The sequence below is a fragment of the Rhinolophus sinicus genome, chromosome 12 (genome assembly GCF_057876585.1).
Source record: "Rhinolophus sinicus isolate RSI-liver-muscle chromosome 12, RSI-T2T, whole genome shotgun sequence".
Classification (NCBI taxonomy): domain Eukaryota; kingdom Metazoa; phylum Chordata; class Mammalia; order Chiroptera; family Rhinolophidae; genus Rhinolophus; species Rhinolophus sinicus.
Genome location: NC_142512.1, coordinates 19,016,613 through 19,039,955, shown reverse-complemented (window position 1 = coordinate 19,039,955; position 23,343 = coordinate 19,016,613). Strand labels below are relative to the sequence as shown.

Below are 23,343 nucleotides of genomic sequence, written 5' to 3'. Positions count from 1 at the left end.
TCACTAGCTATCTATCATTAGTTAAAACCAGCGAAATGTTATGACAGTATCTTAAAGAGTGTGTTAAAAAGAGTTACAAGGAAGGAACAATTTGAAGTAAACAATTTGGCAAGATCTGGGATTTTTCTTTAAGCAAAGGTTTAAATGGCTTAAAGTGGACAAGATTAATAATCTGACACCTAAGTTCATTTAGTGTTGAGTACTAAGAAACAAACAGGATGCTAAAACAGAAAACAGGAGGTCTGGGAAGCCTCAGAGGTTCCATTCTATTTTAGTAACACTTGCACTGTTCTTGTCATATCTACCTAACACTTGCACTCTTATTAGGTGGAATACAAGGTGGACCAAAAGACACACACACTTTGGGAAACAGCATAGTAGGAAAACACCATCTTTATAGCCAGAAAGATCCAGATTGGATTTTCATTCTGGCTTGGTGTTTAATTAAGTGCTATTTGACCTACGTCACTTAAACTCTTTGAGCTGGTTTCCTCATCTACAACGTGGGAGATACCTCCTACTAGGTTATACAAGTTCAAATGAGATTGCATAGAAAACTCTCTGGCACATAACAGGAAGTCAACAATACGTTAAAATTCTTTTCTTTTCTTGGCTTGCCTGTCTTCCAAAATTACACACACACACAGAAATCCAAAAGGACATAAGCACTTAGAGAAGTGTTAACAATGTGCTTGCGACAGTAATGAGCTGAATAAAGAACACAGAACTTAGAATCTGAAACTAATAAAGCCTTTTGTATAATCGGACTCCATTTTTTTCTTTGAAGCCCAGATAAAGGCCCATTCTTAGGCCTCATATGCTTCATCCCACAGCTGTATTTTTGATGATATACCTGAAAAAACCTCCTTCTCCCACCATCCAAAATCTTCTCCACCCCAATAAATATCCCATCTATCACTCAAGTTATCCCTGACAACTACTGCCCGTAATGCCTTTGGTACCTCTTCTCTAAAATTCCTGCATCACAGAAGTTGGCAATAACCATTCACGTTTTCAGCCACAGTTCTCCCTAAACTAGACTACAAAGTCCTCTATATTAGGTATTATAATTATTTTATCATTCACAAGGGGAAACTCATTCCCCAACACACGCTAAATAAGTTAACTATTGATTAAAAAGTCCAAGAAAGGATTTACAGGAAAAATCCTTAGGGATACTTCTGAAGGGGGAGAGGGGAATTCCTAATCGTATCAACTAACCAAAATAGAATATAAAAATAGAGACAGATACAGGGAGAACTGATAGAAATAAACAAGCTATAATCAACAAAAGAAATACTAAGAAGTCCACAGGTATGTAGTGCAACTCTAAACTAAGATAGTTATTAATAATGTTTTTTAAAATCAGGTTAAATTTGATTAGCATCTATGAATTTAAACTTATGTTAAATATTTAATCATTTGCACAACAGTAGTAACCCTCTAATACTGCACTAAGGCAAATATATCCACATAACCATTAGCCATTGTTTGACAAAAACTAGAAAAAAAAGCTGTGCAGTATTGCCATAAAGATTCAAATATTCTCAAACTCAGGATCCCTGGAAATTAACTGCTGAAAAAAGCTGAGATGAGCTCTAGACAGGAGCTTTACAAGGTCAGCTAGTCAAACCCAGCTGTATACCCAGAGATACGCATTAGAGTACACAGACCAAATGCCCAAACTTTTATTTTTATTGAAATACAGCTAACATACAATTAGTATACTAGTTTCAGGTGTACATCACAGTTATTCAATAGTACCCACCTAGCTCTATATGGTTATTACCACGCTATCACAATATTATTGATCTCTTCCCCTTTTTAATTTTCAATTAGAGTTGACATTCAACATTATTTTATATTAGTTTCAAGTGTATAGGACAGTGGTTAGACATTTATGTAATTTAGGAAGTGATCCCTCTAACTAGTGCCATCTGGCACTATACCTAGTTTTTACCATGTTACTGATTCCCTAAACTTTACATCCCCGTGACTATTTTGTAACTACCAATTTGTATTTAATCCCTTCACCTTTTTCACCCTGCCCCCAACCCCATTCCCATCTATCACCCTGATAGATCTAATAACTGGCACCACACAGTTATTACATTATTATTGACTATATTCCTTATTCTATACCCTACATACCCGTGACTACTGTGTAACAACCAATTTGTACTTCTTAATCCCTTCCCCTTTTCACCCATCCCTAACCCCCTCCCATCTTAAATAAGTCCCTCTAAGATTCCTTGTAATACTGGTTTGGTGATAATGAACTCCTTTAGCTTTTTCTGGTCGGGAAGCTCTTTATCTGTCCTTCAATTCTAAATGATAGCTTTGCTGAGTAGAGCACTCTTGGTTACAGGTCCTTACTTTTCATCACTTTGAATATTTCCTGCCAATCCCTTCCCACCTTCTAAGTTTCTGTTGAGAAATCAGCTGACAATCTTAGGGGGGCTCCCTTGTAGGCAACTAACTGCTTTTCTCTTGCTGCTTTTAAGATTCTGTCTTTAACCTTTGGCATTTTAATTAGGATGTGTCTTGGTGTTGGCCTGTTTGGGATTCTCTGCACTTCCTGGGCTTGTATATCTATTTCTTTCACCAGGTTAGGGAAGTTTTCTGTCATTATTTCTTCAAATAGGTTTTCAATTCCTTGCTCTCTTTCTTCTCCTTCTAGTACCCCTATAATGCAAATGTTGGTATGCTTGATGTCCCTGAGGCCCCTTTTGGATTTTTTCTTGTTGCTGTTCTGGTTGGGTGTTTTCTGCTACCTTATTTTCTACATTGCTGATTCAAACCTCGGCTTCATCTAATCTGTTGATTCCCTATACTATACTCTTCATTTCCACTATTGTATCCTTTATTTCTTACTGGTTCTTTATGTTTACTGTCTCCATTTTTATGTTTCCTATCTCTTTGTTAAAGATCTCCCTGAGATCCGTGAGCATCCCTATAGCCAGTGTTTGGAATTCTGCATTGGATAGATTGCTTGTCTCCACTTTGCTAAGTTGTTTTTCTAGAGCTTTGTTCTGTTCTTTTATTTGGGACATGTTTCTTTGTCTCCCCATTTTGGCGGCCTCCCTGTTTGTTCCTATGTATTAGGTAGAGCTGTATGTCTCCTGGGCTTAGTAGAGTGGCCTTACGTAGTAGGTATGCTGTGTAGTAGTGGCAGTCTTTCTGGTCACCTGAGCCACACATTCCAAGTGTGTCCCTTGTGTGGGTTGTGTGTGCACTCCTGTAGTTCAGCCTTGGTTGATAACTGCACATCAATGGGAGGGACTGACCCTTGGGCTCACTGGTTGTGATGACTGGCCATGACTACAGTGGAGGAATTATAGTACAGGGGATGACCCTACAGAGCAGATCTGCCTCAACACGACTCTGATGCCTGCCCAATCCATCCCTTGGGTGGTCATACTTTGAAATGACCAGGTGATGCTCCATCTCGTTTTAAAACTAGCCATGGGGGGGGGGGGGTGCCGCCAGCCCAGGACCATCTTGGAGGGGGGGGATCCACTATAGGTCAAGTTCAGCCACAGCCCATAGCCCACCTGAGCATGACCCACAAAGAAATCCACAGATGACTGCCACCCGTGCTGTGCTTGGATGCACCTTGAGAGGCCAAGCCGAGAACCACTGGCTGCTGCTAGTGCTGAGCTTAGGGCTGCTCAGCAAGAGGTACAGGATATGCTCAAGCCAGATGCTGCTTGTCTGGGTTCTGAGAACCTTTGAGGCCCTAGGAAAGTCTGCAGCTTGAGCTAAGCCAGGTGATTTGTACCAAAAAGCCACTGCAAGTGGCTTGGGTGTGCCTGAAGGGTAAGCAGGGCTGGGTCTCCAATGACCAGGGCCTGGAGAACAAACAGACTCAGATATGGCAGCCACCTGGGTCTGCACACCAGGAAGGGGGAGGGCTCAACAAAGAAATAATTGCCTCCGCCAGCTCCTCCATCCAGGAGAAAGCACCTCCCTAGCCCCCGTACCAAGCCACACAACTCAGTTCCCACCGTATGTCCCTGCCGCCTTTCCAGCTGTTGCCCAGCGCTGGAGTTCAGAGCAAGTGATTCCGTTGGTGGGTAAGTCTCTGTGTGGTTCCTTTAAGAGGATGGCCTGGGAGTGCAGTCGCCCTCCATCTCACTCCGTCTCACTCCGTCACAATCTCCGGTGGTTTCCACAGCCAGAAATTATGGGGACTTCTCTCCACGGCACTGGAACCCTGGGCTGTAGTGGGGCTGGGAGCTCTCGCTCCTCGGGGGGGGGGGGGGGGGACCTCCACAGCTGAATATCCCTCTTAATCTTTAATGGTCACACATGGGTGTGGGACCAGCCCGGCCCGCATCTTGGCCCCTCCCATCAGTCCTGAGGTGGCTTCTTTTGACATCTTTAGCTGTAGAGCTTCGGTTCGGCAAGATTTCAGGCAATTCTCAATGATGGTTTTGTAGTTTAGTTCTAATTTTGATGTGGTCACGAGAGAAGGTAAGCACAGCGTTTACCTCCTGTGGCCATCTTGGCATCTCTACTATTTACTTTTAAAACTCTCCTTTTTGGATCAAAAAGTGAAACAGCAGGGCCGGCCCGGTGGCTCAGGCAGTTGGAGCTCCGTGCTAACTCCGAAGGCTGACGCCGGTTCAATTCCCACATGGGCCAGTGGGCTCTCAACCACAAGGTTGCCAGTTCAATCCCTCAAGTCCCGCAAGGGATGGTGGGCAGCGCCCCCTGCAACTAAGATTGAACATGGCACCTTGAGCTGGGCTGCCGCTGAGCCCCGGATGGCTGTTGGTTGGAGCGCGGGCTCTCAACCACAAGGTTGCCGGTTCGACTCCAGCAAGGGATGGTGGTCTGCGTCCCCTGCAACTAGAAAACAGCAACTGGACCTAGAGCTGAACGGCACCCTCCACAACTAAGATTGAAAGGACAACAACTTGACTTGGAGAAAAAAGTCGTGGAAGTACATACTGTTCCCCAATAAAGTCCTGTTCCCCCTCCCTTCCCCCCTCAAAAAAAAGACACTTAAAAAAAAAGTGGGGGAGTGGGTGGTGGGGGGTGGGAGATGAGGGTAAGGGGGATCAAATATATGGTGATGGAAGGAGAACTGACTCTGGGTGATGAACACACAATGGGACTTATAGATGATGTAATACAGAATTGTACACCTGAAATCTATGTAATTTTACTAACAATTGTCACCCCAATAAATTTAATTAAAAAAATAAATTAAAAAAAAAAAAAGTGAAACAGCAAATGTAAGCTCTGATTCCCCAACTCAGATCTCCCCAGCCTCATCCCTGCTATCAGCCATGCCAGAGTAGACAGCTCTGTGGGGCTTGGGGTGCCTTCAGGATGGCAGTATCTGAATGCCACAGGCATGTGCATCTTTTTTGTCTCAAATGCCCAAACTTTTAATAGGCACTCTCAATGATTCTGAATTCAGTCAGGCATTTGAGAAATGATCTATTCCAATGGTTCTGAACCCTGGCTGCACACTAAAATCCGTCGGAACAGTTTTGTTTTTTAAAGGTAGAGACTGGCCCAGATGAACAAACCATACATTTTTTAAGTTTTCATGTTCATCTGGCTAAAACGGTCCAATTTTGTTTTTAAAAGCTTTTTTATATTCACAATGTTTTGTTGAGGGTAAAAAGCATGTTGCTGAATAACGTATGTTATTTCTATAGAACAATACAGTATACATCATCTATATTAGGAAACGTTTTTTCACATTAACATCTCCAAAATCACGATTTTTCTTAGTGGTGTGTCATGGTAAAATCGGCAGTATTTCCTTTATTAATGATGCAATCTTATATCAATAGCATATTGGAGTCAATAAAAAGGTGTTTTTGTGTTTATAAATGCACTGGCACTTGAGCACAGAGGAAGTTCTTAAAGTATATTCAAACCATTAATAGTTATTTCTGGAAGGGCAGAGTAGATGTCAGTATTTACTCGGTATGCCTGTAGCTGTTTGACTTTTTTTACTTTTAATTTTTGCTTTTATAATTTAAAAAAATTAAGACAAAGGTGGGGGAAAATGTACTTCACGCTTTAACATTTAAAGTATTGAAATAAATGAGTTTTTGTAGCACGAAAAAGTATGCACTACGCATTCATAAGTGGTGGTACTACAAACAGAAAAATCCTTGCAGAGAACGGAAGCACTCAAGCCAAAGCTTCAGGTTCACTTACTTTGACCAGAAAACTCCACTTCTCAGAATCTTTCCTAAGCAACCCAAATTACAGAAAATTGTATTTGGGATATGAGTATTTCACTGCAGTGTTACTAGCAATGTACTAGCCAAAAACATACTAGTTTGTTGCTGAATGTTATGTAGCCAATAAAAATATTTACAACAGCTCATAAGAAAAAGGTCCATGATACGAACTTAAGCAAAATCAGATATAAAGATGTATACAACACACAATGAAATATAACACACAAGGAAACAGAAACAACAAAACACTTCTTCACAGAAAATACCAGGTACTACAAGTTTTCTTCCCACCTCTGATTTTTAAAATGTTCCATGAATATGTAAATATGTCTATATTGAAAAAAAAAATGCAGAAAATATATAGCATTGAATACTTTAGCTGGAAAATATCCAAGTTGCCCAAATCACTTTTAATGCAATTTAACCAGCTACTATTTTTAATGACCATCATCCTAAATTCCTCTGCTTCAGAAGTATAAGTAAATTTTAAAAAATCACTTTCAGATTTAAGCTTAAAACCTGAACATCATATAAAAATAAGAGAAAAAAAGTATACTTTAAATCACATCTTAGTGAAATAAGTCTACTTGATAATCTTCACCTGAAGGCTTCTAAAATAAGAGCAAACCAAACATCCTCCTAACCTAATTATCTTCAAAATCATGCAGAACTAAAATAGACTGCTAAATGGAATAATACTAATGTTCTAAAATTCTTTTAGTTTTTAGAAGTGGAGAAAAGAAAATTAGAACATTAATGCAGTGTGATAAACAGGATAAAAGGAAAAGACAAAAATGACTCCCAAAGAAATGCTGGCGAGAGCATTCTGAAACGAGGAAAGGTAAGGGGTCAAGAAGGCGTAAGAAAGCTTCAGTGGTAAAAAATGAATACAGATAAAGGATCAGGTTAATGCTATATATTTATTAACTGTTCGGAAGCAGGAAAAACACGGATTTAACTGCAACTTATCAAGGGGAAAAAGCCAAAGTTCCCTGTAGTCATTCCTCAATGTCCCCAAAATACTGCCTGAAAAGTCACCTACTGAAAAAGTACATGAAGAAGTAGTGGAGTGCCATGTTGCTGTATTTAACAATAAGGTCCCAGAGCTTCTTTCATATTCAGCCCTTTTTAATAAAGCTAAAGCTTTAGTCTCATATATCAAGGAGTCACAAGCAGTGGTATTTTTTCTAATGCTCAACGTTGTTTAATTTCTCTATTCTTGATTAAACAGTAACACTTCAACATATCCACTGGCCATGTGTAAAAGCGAGGATGCTGAGGAGTAAGGGCTAGTTAGCTTTCAAAGCCAGAAAGACACACTCTCACACTGAGGGAGGGTAAAGGAGGATAGCAGTTCTTTAAAATAAGTAACAGTAAGAAAAATTCCACATTAATAAATGGGATTCTACTGGCTACAGCTAAGGAAGCTTATTACTACTGCATAATCTAATAAATCCAAACATTTTGTCACAACTGCATTCTATCAACCGTGAAGTATACCACTGAGATAATTCTCTCCTGGAAAGAAAACGGGCCTTTTTTTCCATCCTCTTTATTCTGAAAACAAGCAAAAAAAAAAAAAAAAAAAAAGTAAATTCTATTACTTTTGTTTGGGGGGAAAAGTATTTTATGTACCACCTTTTCTCCAAAATGATCAAAATATCTGGGTCCCTATGTTGCACAGTTCCAGAAGTTGTACTACACAGTAACCCGGAAAGCACTGCATTAAAATAATTGCAAACAGCATAAATCTGAATCCACTATTCTGAGACAAAGAGAAAAAAAGCAGCAGCAGACCTAGAAAGGAAACGTAGATAAAATCAATTTAGTAAGTACAAAAAGCAAAACTAACCTCCGGAAGAAAGTACTCATGTACCGTCCCTCAATAATCCTGCTGCTTCCTGAAACGCTTGAGACCTTGCACCCACCACTTCACACTAGGCTGAACCATACATGACTGAAACGGTCGATTTCATCTAGTTCAACCTTATAATTCACTCAACACAACAATATAAATGCAAATTTAGAGAATGGGAGTCTCTCTATTAAATGAACCAGTAGCTAAATTGGCTGGAATAGAACCCCGTTATAGATTGCACTTAATTTAGATTTGTTTCATAGCCCTTAACTGCTGGTCACAGAAGTTTCAGCCTGCAAATTCAGTGTATAAAGTAGCTTTCAGAAAAGAAATCTCATTATACAGATAAGAAAGGCCCAGAGACTAAATGACATGTCTAAAGGGACAATAGTCAAATAAAACATGGACATCACAGACCTCCCCTAAATTTAATGACTTCTGGTCCAGTGCTAGTTTTACTATCTCTTGTTACATCTCCACTGGAAAATATATTCAACCTACATACCCCTCTGTCGTCTTCATATATGGAAGAAAACACTAAATAGAAAAATTAAGGCAAAAGACTGTTCATAGCAACTTGTAAGTTATAAAATTAAAATCTAAAGAACAGAAAGTTTCAAACAGTTTGGATTAATGTTTGCTTACAAGTATGGAAATGAATGGAATATCAGCTTGGAAGCGAAAAAGACTTGGCTAAATCCCAGTGATGTTACTATTTGTTGTCAGCTTTCCTAGGTTCTGAATCTTTATCCATAAATGGGTGGTACCTACTTTGCAGGGTTGTTTTTGAGGATTGAGAGAATAGCAAGCACGCGACATAGGAGATGGTATTTTTATTAGATTTTATTATCACAATGAAAATAAACTTTTAAAGAACCTTTTCAATTTGTTAGGGCCACTTGACACTAGTAGTCAATGAAAAAAGACATGTAGCTTTCTACAGTCTTTTGGATATGGCACGGGTACCAGCACCAGGTATAGCACCCTACATTATAGCAAACTCCATGGTTACTGACTAATTCAAATTAACTCTTAATTACACCTAGTAACAAAAGTATAATTTTTAAAAAGCATTTATACATTCACTACAACATAAGCTCTTGAAAAGATCTTTTGTCTTATTGTATTTACTGATGAATACCAAGTTTCTAGAACGGTGCCTGGTACATAGTTAGCACTCAAGATGTATTTGTCAAAGGGCTTTGGAATTTCTTTTTAATAGTCTGAAAACTAAGGCTTTCCAATACACAATCTTTTTTTTTTTTAGTTTATTGGGGTGACAATTGTTAGTAAAATTACATAGATTTCAGGTGTACAATTCTGTATTACATCATCTATAAATCCCATTGTGTGTTCACCACCCAGTCAGTTCTCCTTCCATCACCATATATTTGATCCCCCTTACCCTCATCTCCCACCCCCCCAAAACACAATCTTGACACTCGACTATATATATAGTTTTTCCTCTTCACGTACCAAGCTAAACAGAGACTCTCTAAAATCAACTCCTACTTTCTCTAGACCGAGGAAAAAAATTAGCCTTCTAAAGAACTTAAAAACTTTCCCAATTAGCTTCCGCTAGATTAAAAAAAAAAAAGAACAAGACAACCTTTTATCCAGATTCTACAATTTTGAGTGCAGAAAGGTATCACTCCCATCAGTCTGAAAACTGAGGTGGGGAGGGCGGGGATGGTTCTAACTACATCAAAATTAAGAGATCTCTCCTCTTAGAATTTAAGAAGCTACTATGAGGTGCAGAGGAGGTAGAGGTATAAAGTAAGAGTTTCAGGAGGTAAACGACCTAAGACACTGACATATAGGGGGAAAAGAGAGCTCCAAGTCTAAATCTCTTTTCATAATTTTTGTAGAATTAAGGAAAAAAACAAAACAAAATTTTGTTTGGAGGTAGATGAGGGTACAGGGAATCAAATATATGGTGATGGAAAGAGAACGGACTCTGGGTGGTGAACACACAATATGATATGTAGATAATGTATTACAGAATTTTACACCTGAAATCTATATAACTTTAGTAACAATTGTCACCCCAATAAACTTTAATAATTAAAAAAGTTGTCTGGAATACATCAGGAAAAAAGTGACAGAAATAACCCTTGCACTGATACAGTTTAAAAGAAGGGTTAATGCTATTTATTCAGATTTATTATTAACTTGATTTCTTTTCCTAAGTCTTTGAACAGCCAAGAAACCCTCATCAAAATTTCAGCACTTTCAGAGTAATACATTTTTAAATTGTACGAAAGTCTATTCCGCACAGAAAAAATATTTCATTAATGAATACCTTTTTAAAATCTATTAGAAGCAAAATCAACTGTCACTGATATTTTCCTAGTCAGACAGCACACAATGTTTTGAAATTTTCATAACAATCCTAAGTTTTTACTAATTTATAGTTTAACTTATTTTGCATTAATAAAATCACACAAATTCTTATGTAAAATAAACAACATTTCTACAACACAAAGGTATTCATAACAACCATTCCAAGGTCCCACAAAATCCTTAAATGACTAAACCACCAAGGACTAAGTAGTTTTAATTGGTAGCTTTCTATTAATCAGAACCCATTCACTGTGCAAGACTTACAATAAGCCTTTAGAATCACATTTCACAAAATTGGTTGTGTGCTGGTAGCCCTGCTTTCCAAAGTTCCAGTGATGCCACTTCACTTTTAAGAAAGACCTACATTAGTAGTACCTGTTTTCACTAAATGAAAGCAATCCGAAGAGGATTTTTGCTTTTACCAAAAAGGCGAAAAGCAAAAATACCATTTAGCTTTTGCCATTAGAGGCAGCGCGCACCCAAAGCAGGGAATGTAGCAGACAACTTCCTTCTAGGAACTACACTCAGCATCAAACCACCATAGCTTTGAATGAACCTTGTCTGTGAGCATGTGTTTATCTAGATTTATGTTGTGCCCTTAGCAAAATGTATCCTAAAGTAATCGTTGCTTTGCTTTACACCGTTTTGGCTTAAGGGTTTCATACAACACTCTTATTTTCATATAGCAGGGGATACCTGTAGTATTATTTTCCTAGTCAGAAATCTGACACGGCTGTCATGCAAATATTTTAACACTGATTAACTTTTATATTTTCATACCACGGAAACTTTCACCCCAAATCCACAAACAAGTAATATTTGCTAGGAAGATAGGTTTTTCTCCTGAATATTAACCTAAAATTAGTATCAAAAGAACCACATACCATCTGAACATGGCCAAAGTATAGATTATACTGCTTGGGAATAAAGCTGAACCTTCATTTTCTATATTGGGTAATAGGACTTTCTCACAATACTACCAGCTGACAAAAATAATGCTTTGCAGTTCACAAAACCCCACAATTTCATGACAACCCTGTAAATTAGCAGGCAAGGCAGACATCATTAATTCCCATTCTGTAGACAAGGAATCCAGATAATTCCAAGGCCTTTGTACTACACGGCATCTTACAAAATATGAAAGTCATAACTTTTACTCATAGTGTAATGTGTCTCCTTTGAATGTTATATATAAAGAGTTAAACACATTTCATATTGCTTTAGCTAGATAAAATCCTGACCTCATCACAAATCAAGACTACCAATAACAGATCTGCCCAGCTATAGTGATGGATCATTGGAAGAAGGGCAATAATCAAGTCAAGATTAAATTTCAAAAGATAAACCAGGATCATGGTCATTTGTTTTCTAAACTACACAGGATTCAGTGTTGTTCTAAAATGAATGGTTATAACAAGGTATGGGTGAGACTTTAGAAATTTATTTGGGGAAAAAGTTCTTAGTTTAGGACAGACACTTGCTAACACCTAAGTCAAGTATTTTAAACTTTCTGCATATGCTCTAGGCAGACACACATAAAACCAACATACTTGGCTTTGACCCTCAGTCAGAATGACTAGTTCATATGCCAGCAAGCTCTATTTTCAGCAGCTACCATATCCTTGGCTTTTCCAGTTCCCGTTTTGAGGACTGGGAGGAGAAAATCTTTCATTTTGTCTTTGATTTGTCTTGTTCTGCCAAATGTTGACTTCATTTAAGAAAGAGGAAAACCAATCTGAGGACTTAGATCTAAGATTATCTCCACTCTAGCAGGATGGACAAAGCTTAGAAAACTTTTGTATGACTCTAAATGAAACAATGAATAGTAATAAAATGGTCTTAAGTTGGATGACCATCAGGGCAAGTTTGCAGCTCAGGACAATCTCAGTTAAGCATACAACTTGATTATGAATTGGTACCCCTTCGTTTTAAGGTATCCTGATTTAGATGATAAATTATGATGACCCTCTTATTATGGCAGTTGTTACAACTTAGTAAATTAAAATGAACTGAAATTGTTCTAGGAGTGACCAGAATGAATATTTAATGAGCTCAAAGCATAAAATTATGTTGGCAAATCAATCTGTCAACTCAGATACGTCAGTATTTAACTGTATCAAACTGTTACCTGACCATTTGGAACACAATAAATGTTAACTACTTTCTGTTGCTATTCCTCACTATCCCTTGATGGATTGTTTGACAGCTATCTAGGCTTCTACTTAGAATACTTGTGAATTATTTGCCAATCTTTCCTTCTACAAATTTTACAATTACATCATTAACTTAAGGGCTGTATCCATTAAAGCAGAAGTGAAGGGAAAATGTTTTAAAAGTACTTGACAGAAATGCATGGCACTAGCCACACCTCCATAGACACACTGTGATAAACCAAGAAACCTATATGCAAACACACATTCTGAAATTACCTAAAATCCCTCTCACTTCATTCACTGAGTCTTGAGATGGGCTTTTGAAAGAAAACACAAGGTTTCTTTAGAAAATTACGAAGACATTTGATCTATTTCAATAAATACTAGTCAAGTCATAAACACACACATCACCTTAGTCACACATGCGTCTTTTGTGAGTGGCTCAGGAGAAACTGGTCTAAAGGTCAGACCATTTCTGGCTTTGCCATTTACTAGACAACTAGTCATGCGATACAGAAAAGAAAAAAAATCATTAAATATGCTCAAATCACTTTCCTGAACCATAAAAATGGAAGTAACACTATTTCAATGTCACATGAAATAAGTAAAAATTTTTGTTAAGTGGTCTGTGAGAAGTTCTATATAAACATGGCATTACATAAAGTTTGAAAATTTAATTTTTATCCTATTCCTTGTCATTACTGTTTAAGTACACTTTTCTTAAATATAAGGTAAAATTCTGGTAAAATCAGCCTTACAGCCCTTTTTTAAAAAATCATGCTTTCAGATCAGCTGCTTACAAATTTGAAACTCATTTGTAAAATACATACATTTACTGGGCTGAAATTTCACTTGCTATATCAAGTTAAAATCAAGAAATCTTTAAAACATTTCGTATTCCCTTGACCAAGCTACGTATCAAACAATTATGGAAAGCCTGTTTATATGGGCTTTCAATGTGTTTGCTTGTACTTACTGAATCCAAACTTTGCTCAGTTTAATACTTGCCATAGTGTTTTCTGCCATACTAGAATTCAAATTGAGATTTTTCATGTAACAGTGAAAAGGGGACCTAGGAATGTCCACAGTAAGAATTTACCCCATCATCTCAAATTGCAATGATTCATGATTTCATTATATACTATATATAGTTTGTATGCCCAAGTGCACAATACTGTACAAAAGTCTAAAGCATACACAAGAGCATCTCCTTTAAATACAAAGACTAAATTAAAAGCTACCAGTAGGAGGGATTTTAAAAATCGCATTACCCAATTCCACTTATGTTTAGGCAGGACTGAAAAATGCATTTGGTAAACTCCATTAACTGAAATAACCATTTTAGTATTAACAAAAATAGCAATAAAAATTATTACTGTCCTACAGTCAAGAACGGATAATTAACCTGTGTTTTTAAACTCATTAATAAAGTTCATTTACTATTACCCATTTTTTCCTAACAAGACATATTAAAAAGTTAATTCAAAACACGCCCCCACCCTTCACTGATTACCAGAACAGGAGATGAGGCTCTAGGGTTTTAAAAGGACAGCTATGTAGTGACTCAGAACAGATGCCTTCCTGGGGTTAATGCATTCAGAGTGACTCAAGTGAACACCAAAACTTTACCCCTACTTCACATGGAGCCAATCATCACAAGAAAGATGAAAAGACAAAACCAGCTACTACCCCACAAACCCAAACGTAGTTCATGCTGACCTCTCTACTTTCAAAAATGTGAAAAGTACTCCTTTTTCCCCCTGCCATATTCCCCACTTTTCTGTACTAAAGTGGTTCATATAAATCAGTAAGACTTAGTTCGGGAATGCTAAGACTGACATTAAGTGATGGGATGCTAGATTAACCTTCAAGGTGAACAATCCTAGCCCCAAACTTCAGGTATTTCCTACCTGCAACCCAAAATTGTCCTTTTTCTGAACACAGCTTAGCTTTTCCTCCAGTACCATTAAATAAACCATATAAATCGATTCCAAGTTTCCAGGATAGAGTTAAATGATGCTACAAAAAAGTGTAAGTATTGGTTCAACACAGCATGCAAAATTAAAGATAAAGGTACCGCAGGAACAATATCCAGTATTTATATCCATGTACCCAAAATCAGATCATTCAAATGCATTCTCGCCTCCTCCACTCCCCACACTTGAAAAGTTTTCAAAACTATGGGATCATTTTTTTGTCACCACAGACAACAATGAATTATTGCACCCAATAAAGGAGTGGACACAGGTAAAAATCTGATTCCTGATGACTGTCTTCCTCTTCTTCCTTTCCAATGAATCCCTCCCTATCTTGTGCCCAACAGTCATAGGAGTTCCTCCCCATCTGGTAAACCCTATCTCTTCCTCCCTTTAGATCCTGGAGATACAAAAAGTGTACAATGCAACGATGAGGCTATCTATAGAGTCCTATATTGAACATCCAGTAAGAGATTTGGTCAAAAATCCTCAGTACTCAACTCCAAAATATTACATGATCATCAAACAGTCATTTATTAGCAAACTACTATCATGAGCTTCCAAATCAGTTTTTAGAACCTTCCTCCATGTCCTCTTTTTGGTTATCACAGCAAGTTTACTCAGAGCCTAAATCCCTACAGAGCAGAAAGCATTCAAATATAAAGTTTTTTGCCAAAGGCAGTGGTAGATTGAGAGGGGAACCTATCTGGAGCAATGGGCGGGGAGAGGAGAGTTCCATTACAAGCACACCTACATTTGACTTTTTTTACACACTGAAATAAAGACAAATCTGACCTTGAGCTGTACTTCCCCATCTTATTCCCTTCCCCCTCCCAACAAGAATCTTGTTCAATACCAATAGCAATTTTAGGATTTACAGAAGGAAATTTAGTGTAGTATCTTTCCTAGATTTCAGTTCCAGGCCTTTTTTCCTAATTTCAAATTCGTGAATCCTAACCCTACCCTAGGATTAGCCCTGAGGGTATGCACATGACAAATAGGCATTCAAGGAAAACAAGGACCCTACATATTTTGAAAAATAAGTGGCTTAATTAAGAAAAATCTAAAGATCAATGGCACTTGATTTCAATGTCTCACCCCACAACTGCATTAGAACCACAGAAATCATATACAACTTTTTGTTTTTATATACATTTTAACGGATGTGGAGATAATTCAAGTACCTAGTTCCAAAATAGGAGGTGGAGGGGACGACTTAAAAACAGCCGCCTGGAATGGACTAAACAGACACAATGGGCATTTTGATATAAAGTTCAGAAAAATGACGAAAGAACCTTTAGGGACGAAGGATCAGTGAACAAAGAAAATCTGTTCAAATCTGTACATAAAACCATTTATTCAAAACGGAAAAAAATATACATAGGATCTGCTGGGACCCTCTATGTTCATAATCCAAAAACCCAAGCCTCAGCTGGGTGCTTGTGATAGGTTAAGATCCCCAATGAGGTAAGAACACGCATTCCAAGCCCCGGCGCTCAACCAAAATGCAGTTACTAAACGTTATTTGAAATAACTTTATTTTTCAACAGGTCTTCTTCCATTTGTCATAATGGTATGTGTCAACAGGAAAGTCATTTTAACAAACTTGGGAGACAGAGACAGACAGGCACTAGAAAGGGACTAAGAGTCATGGTCTCCTTGTTTCCAGTTCAATGTTCTAGACACCACAACCCACAGCTAATAGAGACAAACAAAAAAAAATTACAGGAACTTCGAGGTCTACGGGATAAGTCTGAGGAAAGGGAGGGAGCGTGCGGGAGGTTTTGCTCGATTTCCCCAGAAGAAAGCGAGGCTGAATGTGAAGCCTAAAAAACCCTCACTACAAGGTGTGCTGGCCTACGGGAAAGAAATCTGATCGCAGCATCTCAGCTGGCCTCCGCCCAAGGATGAACTGCAGTGATTCCCACCCTCTCCCCTTCCCCCACTCTCATTCAAGACTGCCTCCGACCACAAGCCCCAAGAAGACCTCCGCTCGTAAGGTTTCTCCTTTGTGAGACTCAACAGCCGCCGCCCCACATTGGGCCTCCGGGGAAAAGCCACCGCCCCCACCCGCCATATTTCCCTGAAAGGCGCCCGCGCTACAGCCCCTGGTCGCCACTGTCCCCCATGTGGCGGGTGTTTCTTGCCCCACCACCCCACACAATTGTTCTCCACATCCCAAGACTGGCCAGAAGCTCCCCTGGGGATTGCTCACCCGGAGACAGCACCCGCCATCTCTTCCCCCTCCCCCGCCCCGGGACTCGCCCTCCCCCTAGCCGCCATTTTACAACCAACTCCTCCACCCTATCGCCTGGGCCTCTAGGCTCGCAAGTGTCTGCGGCGAAGGACGCCGAAGGGGTCAAATTCCTGGGCCTGGGGCCTCCCACCGCTCCGGGAGACCGCAGGCCATTTCCTGCTTCTGGAATCCACGTCCCCGGGCCAGGATCGGCGGCGGTGCCGCCATTTTGTCTCCTGCTCCCGGCCTCTGTGGGCGGCGGCAGAGGGTCCGAGAATTCCAGCCCCCCGTTGCCCCCCCAACTCACCGTCGTATCGCTCAGCCTGCTCGGCCAGCTTCGCCTGGTACACCAGATCCTCCCGATCATCCATAGCGGCAGCGGCTCCGGCAGGGTCTGCGCGACGGATGGAAGCGGATAGCGTCTCCGACTCTCTCAGCCTCTCCCTCCGCGTCCGGCAGCAAAAATGGCGGCGCCTCAATCCGGGACTTCCGCCTGCGCACGCGGACAACTGCTCAGCTCTATGGCAACCGCTCCCTGGCAACTGGCGCGGGGGGCGGGCCCGGGAGCCCAGAGCCGGGCGCCTGAAGGGGCTGGACCCAGCTTAGACGCCCCTCCTCCTTGGGCTCAGCGTGTGCGGGAGCGCTGAGGCGGGAACTGCGATTGAGGGCGGGGAGAGCGGCCCCAAGGCAGCCAGAGATGCTGGAGGCGAGGCAGGACCAGACCGCGCCCAAAGAGAGTGAGCGAGGGAGCCTGGACCCTAACTGAGAACCGACACCTGGATTTGGGGCAGAGAAAACTAGAGTCTGTAATGGTTTGTTTTTTTCATTCTTTTTATTTATTTTTTAATTGAAATTTGTTGCGGTGATAATTGTTAGTAAAGTTGCATAGGTTTCAGGTGTACAATTCTGTAATACATCACCTATATGTCACATTGTGTGTTCACCACACAGAGTCAGTTCTCCTTCCATCACCATATATTTGCTCCCTTTTACCCTCATCTACCACCCCCACTCTTTACCCTTTGGTAACCACTAAACTATTGGCTGTGTCTATGAGTTTTTGTTTCTTCATTTGTTTGTCTTGTTCATTTGCTGTTTTCACTTTTATATATCACATATCAATGGAATATGGTTCTCGACTTTTGCTGTCTGACGTATTTCACTTAGCATAATAATCTCGAGATCCATCCATGTTGTCGCAAATGGCACTATTTCATCTTATGGCAGAATAGTATTCCATTGTGTATATATACCACATCTTCTTTATCCAATCATCTATTGAAAGACACTTTGATTGTTTCCATGTCTTGGCTACCGTACATAAAGCTGCAATGAACACCGTATTGCCGAATGTCCATATATCTTTATGGACAAATGTTTTCAGATTTTTTGGGTAGATACCCAGGAGAGGGATTGCTGGGTCACATGGTAATTCTACCGTGTTTCCCCAAAAATAAGACCTAGCCGGACCATCAGCTCTAAATGCATCTTGGAGCAAAAATTAATATAAGACCCAGTCTTATTTTACTATAATATAAGACTGGGTCTTACATAATATAATATAATGCCAGGTCTTATATTAAGTTTTGCTCCAAAAGATGCATTAGAGCTGATGGTCCAGCTAGGTCTTATTTTCAGGGAAACACAGTATTCTTAATTTTTTGAGGATCCTCCACACTGCCTTCCATAGCGGCTGCACCAGTCTGCATTCCCGCCAACAGTGTAGGAGGGTTTCTTTTTCTCCACAGCCTCTCCAGCACTTGTTATTATCTGTCTTGTTGATGATAGCCATTCTCACTGGTGTGAGACAATATCTCGTTGTGGTTTTTATTTGCGTTTCTCTGATGATTAGTGATGTTGAGCATTTTTTCATATGTCTATTGGCCATTTGTATGTCCTCTTTGGAAAAATGTTTATTCAGGTTCTCTGCCCATTTTTTAATTAGATTGTTTTTTTTTGTTGTTGTTGAGTTGTATGAGTTCTTTATATATTTTGGATATTAGCCCCTTATTGGAGACATTGTTTGCAAAAATCTTCTCCCATTCGATTGGTTGCCTCTTTATTTTGTTGGTTTCTTTTGCTGTGCATATACTTTTTAGTTTGATATGGTCCTATTCATTTATTTCAGCTTTTACTTCCCTTGTCTTTGAAGTCAAATTCATGAAATGCTCTTTGTACCCATGTAACAGTTTTTTAATGGCAGACTTTCCTCACTGAAACTAACCTCTCTCCCACCTTGTCCCTGTTTCTCAGACAAGCTCAGTCCTGGACCTTTTCCAGATCCTTTTAACTCTGGGGCAAAGAGTTACAATTGGTAGGGAAAGAAATACTCCAGTTTTCACACCAACTTTACCCTATCTCTTAGCAATCTTTTTCTTCTCCTGCCCTTTAGCCTTCTTCCCCTTAGGCCCACCATGGATAGGAATGGGGAGGTTAATAGAGGAACTTAATCTGGAGTGGAAGGTGCAGAAGAGTGGGACCAAGATCAAATTGAGATTGAGGAGGCAGGAATGAGAAAGGACCTGGTCTGTTTTGCTTCCCAATGGATTCCAGCAACTTGTACTCGACACAATAACTGTTGCAAGCTCAGGTAACTAGAACATAAGCTGTGTGATAGGATCTGCAATAGATGTGGAATTAAAAGTAGGTTGGAGGGCCAGCCCAGTGGCTCAGGCGGTTGGGGCTCCATGCTCCTAACTCCGAAGGCTGCTGGTTCGATTCCCACATGGGCCAGTGGGCTCTCAACCACAAGGTTGTCGGTTCAACTCCTTGAATGCCGCAAGGAATGGTGGGCACCGTCCTCTGCAACTAAGATTGAACACAGCACCTTGAACTGAGCGGCCACTGAGCTCCCGGATGGCTCAGTTGGTTGGAGTACGTCCTCTCAACCACAAGGTTGCCGGTTCAACTCCCGCAAGGGTTGGTGGGCTGTGCCCCCTGCAACTAGCAATGGCTACTGGACGTGGAGCTGAGCTGCGCCCTCCACAACTAAGACTGAAAGGACAACAACTTGAAGCTGAACGGCACCCTCCACAACTAAAATTGAAAGGACAACAACTTGACTGGGAAAAAAATCCTGGAAGTACACACTGTTCCCCAATACAGTCCTGTTCCCCTTCCCCAATAAAATCTTAAAAAAAAAAAAAAAAAAAAGGAAGTTGGAACCAAATTATAATGAGCCTTGAATGGTAAGCTAAAACGTTTGCACTTTATTCAGTGGGCACAAGGAAGCTATTTTTTGATGATTGCATGGAGGATGACACCAACATCGTTTATCTAACGTCATATATATTAGAAAGATTAATAAGTATGGTATAGTAGTGACTAAAGAAGAGGATAGATTATTAGGCTATTACACTAATACAGGCAGAAGGTAATAGACGGTAGCAGAGAAAATGGAAAGGGAAGAACAAATAGGAATAGTACTACAAAGAGAAGCCACAAGAGTTTGTAGCTGATCAGATGTGGAGATCTTGTGAGGGGAAAAATAAATAAAACTGACTTTCCATTCTCCCACCCTGAGTCACTGGAATAATGAGTGGTAGTCCCATTAACAACAACAAAAAAGGAATGCTAGAAAAATTTGCTGATAGAATAAAGAGAAGTCACAGTTCCTTTTAGCATATGTTGGTTCTAAGATTCTCAAAGATCACTTGGTAGAAGTAACCAGCATGGAACTGGAAAAGGGGACTGGCATTCCAAACTGAAGGGAAGCTACCATGGAAGCAGGTAGAGAGTGTACGGAGGTAGAAGAGAACCAACCACAAAACCTTGGAGAATACCTACTTTTAAGAGATAAGTGAAGGGCAGCCGGATGGCTCAGTTGGTTAGAGCGCGACCTCTGAACAACAGGGTTGCCAGTTCAATTCCCACATGGGCCAGTGAGCTGTGCCCTCCACAACTAGATTGAAGACAACGAGCTGCTGCTGAGCTTCCAGAGGGGAGGCTGGATGGCTCAGTTGGTTAGAGCGCAAGCTCTCAACAACAAGGTTGCCGGTTCAATTCCCACATGGGATGGTGGGCTGCGCCCCCTGCAACTAAGATTGAAGGACAACAACTTGGAGCTGATGGGCTCTGGAGAAACACAATATTCCCCAATAAAAATTTAAAAAAATAAAAATAAAAGATAAGTGAAAACAGAAGAACCAACAAAGGAGACTGGGTGGCTCCTTATTGCATTCCAAATTAAGCCCCTTCACACTTTAAACAAACATCAAATTTCAATGGTGAAAGACTGAGAATCAGTCTTAATTCTAATTCTATAACTAAATAAGTACCCATTTATTTGCTTGTACCTTCCACAAGTCATTTTACCTCTGAGGTTCAAGTTCATCAGTAAAGTTAAGGAACTGGAGACCGTATATATTATGCCATAAAACAAATCTCAATAAATGTTAAAAGACTGAAGTCATACAAAGTATCTTTTCCTATTGCAATGGAATGAAACTAGAAATGAATAACAGAAGAAATTTCCAGGGACTCTGGAAGTTTAACAAATACAGTCAGCCCTCCATATCCATGGGTTTTGGATGCACGAACTCAACCAACCTCGGCTTGAAAATAAAATTAAAAAATAAAAAAATATCCCCTCACAAATTGGTGCAGCCACTATGGAAAACAGTATGGAGGTTCCTCAAAATATTAAGACCAGACCTACCTTATGACCCAGCAATTCCACTTCTGGGTATTTATCTGAAGAAATCCAAAACACAAATTTGAAAAGATATATATGCACCCCTATGTTCATTGCACTATTATTTACAATAGCCAAGATATGGAAGCAACCCAAGTGTCCATCAATAGACGACTGGCTAAAGATGTGGTGCATATATATAATGGAATATTACTTGGCCATAAAAATGGAATCTTATCATTTGCAACAGCATGGATGTATCTAGAGGGTATTATGCTAAGTGAAGTAAGTCAGAGAGACAAAGACGACAAATACCATATGATTTCACTTCTATGTGGAATCTAAAAAAAAACCAAAATAAATGAATAAGACAAACAGACTCATAGATACAGAGAACAAACTGATGGTTGCCAGATGGAAGGGGGATTGAGAGGCTGAGTGAAAAAGGGGAAGGGATTAAGAAGTACAAATTGGTAGTTACAAAATAGTCACGGGAATGTAAAGTACAACATAGGGAATATAGTTAATAATATTGTAATAACTGTACGGTGCCAGGTGGATACTAGACTTACGGAGGATTACTTCATAAGTTATATGAATGTCTAACCACTATGCTGTACACCTGAAACTAATATAGTATTGAATGTCAACAGTAATTTAAAAATAAAAAAATTTAAAATATAAATAAGTAAAGCTGTTCTTAAAACACACAAAAAATTCCAGAAAGCTCTAAAAGGCAAAACTGGCATCTACCACCTGCTGAGCACTACACCGAATCCACACGAATGAAGTGATGTAGGCATACCCCACTGTAGCATATATGCAAATACTACACCATTTCTTGTAAGGGTTTGAGAATCTGCAAATTTTGGTATCCGTGGGGGAGCCTAGAACCAATCCCCTGCAGATACCGAGGGAAAATTGTATGTGGAAATTAAATAACAGTCTTAAATAACTGATGGGTCAAAGAAGAAATCACAAGGGAAATTAGAAGATGCCATGATATGAATAAAAATAAAAACACAATATACCAAAACTCATGAAATGCAGGGAAAATAGTGCTAAGAGGGAAATTTATAGCTGTAAATGCCTACATTAAAAAAGAAGGATCTTGGGGCCGGCCCAGTGGCTCAGGTGGTTAGAGCTCCATGCTCCTAACTCCGTAGGCTGCCGGTCCGATTCCCACATGGGCCAGTGGGCTCCCAACCACAAGGTTTCCTGTTCAATTCCTTGACTCCCGCAAGGGATAGTGGGCAGCGCCTCCTGCAACTAAGATTGAACACGGCACCTTGAGCTGAGCTGCCACTGAGCTCCCAAATGGCTCAGTTGATTGGAGCGCTTCCTCTCACAAGGTTGCCGGTTCTACTCCCTTGGTGGGCTGCGCCCCGTGCAACTAGCAAAGGTGACTGGACCTGGAGCTGAGCTGCACCCTCTACAACTAAGACTGAAAGGACAGCAACTTGAAGGTGAATGGCACCCTCCACAACTAAGATTGAAAGGACAACAACTTGACTTGGAAAAAAGTCCTGGAAGTACACACTGTTCCCCAATAAAGTCCTGTTCCCCTTCCCCAATAAAAAAAGACGAAACAAAAAAACCTTTAAAAAATAATAAAATAAAAAGTCTTCCTTTCAATATTTCCTTTATAAAAAAAAATAAATAAATAAGAAGAAGGATCTTAAGTTAATAACCTAACTGAATACCTTAAGGAACTACATACAAAAAGAACAAACTAAACCCAAAGTGAGCTGAAGGAAAAAAATAATAAAAATTAAAGTGGAAATAAATAAAGCAGAAAATGGGGGGGGGGGAGAAAATCAACAAACCAAAAGTTGGTTTTTTGAAAAGTTCAACAATATGGAAAAAGTTAGACTAAGCAAAAAAAAGACTCAAATTACTAAAATCAGAAATGAAAGTGGGGAAATTACTACC

The 23,343-nt window shown here is 39.8% G+C and overlaps 1 protein-coding gene across 2 annotated transcripts in view; it reads right to left on the bottom strand.

Annotated features, from left to right (window-relative positions):
• The window catches only part of YWHAE (tyrosine 3-monooxygenase/tryptophan 5-monooxygenase activation protein epsilon), a 41,172-nt gene extending 23,911 nt beyond the window's left edge, over positions 1-17,261 (bottom strand). Inside the window, exon 1 of one of the 2 annotated variants that reach the window (XM_019755510.3) lies at positions 17,086-17,261. In XM_019755510.3, the coding sequence (XP_019611069.1) occupies positions 17,086-17,149 (64 nt within the window). In that variant the 5' untranslated portion in view covers positions 17,150-17,261. The remainder of the gene's footprint in view (positions 1-17,085) is intronic. The other variant, XM_019755509.3, reaches the window with a different exon arrangement.
• Positions 17,262-23,343: the final 6,082 nt, after the last annotated feature.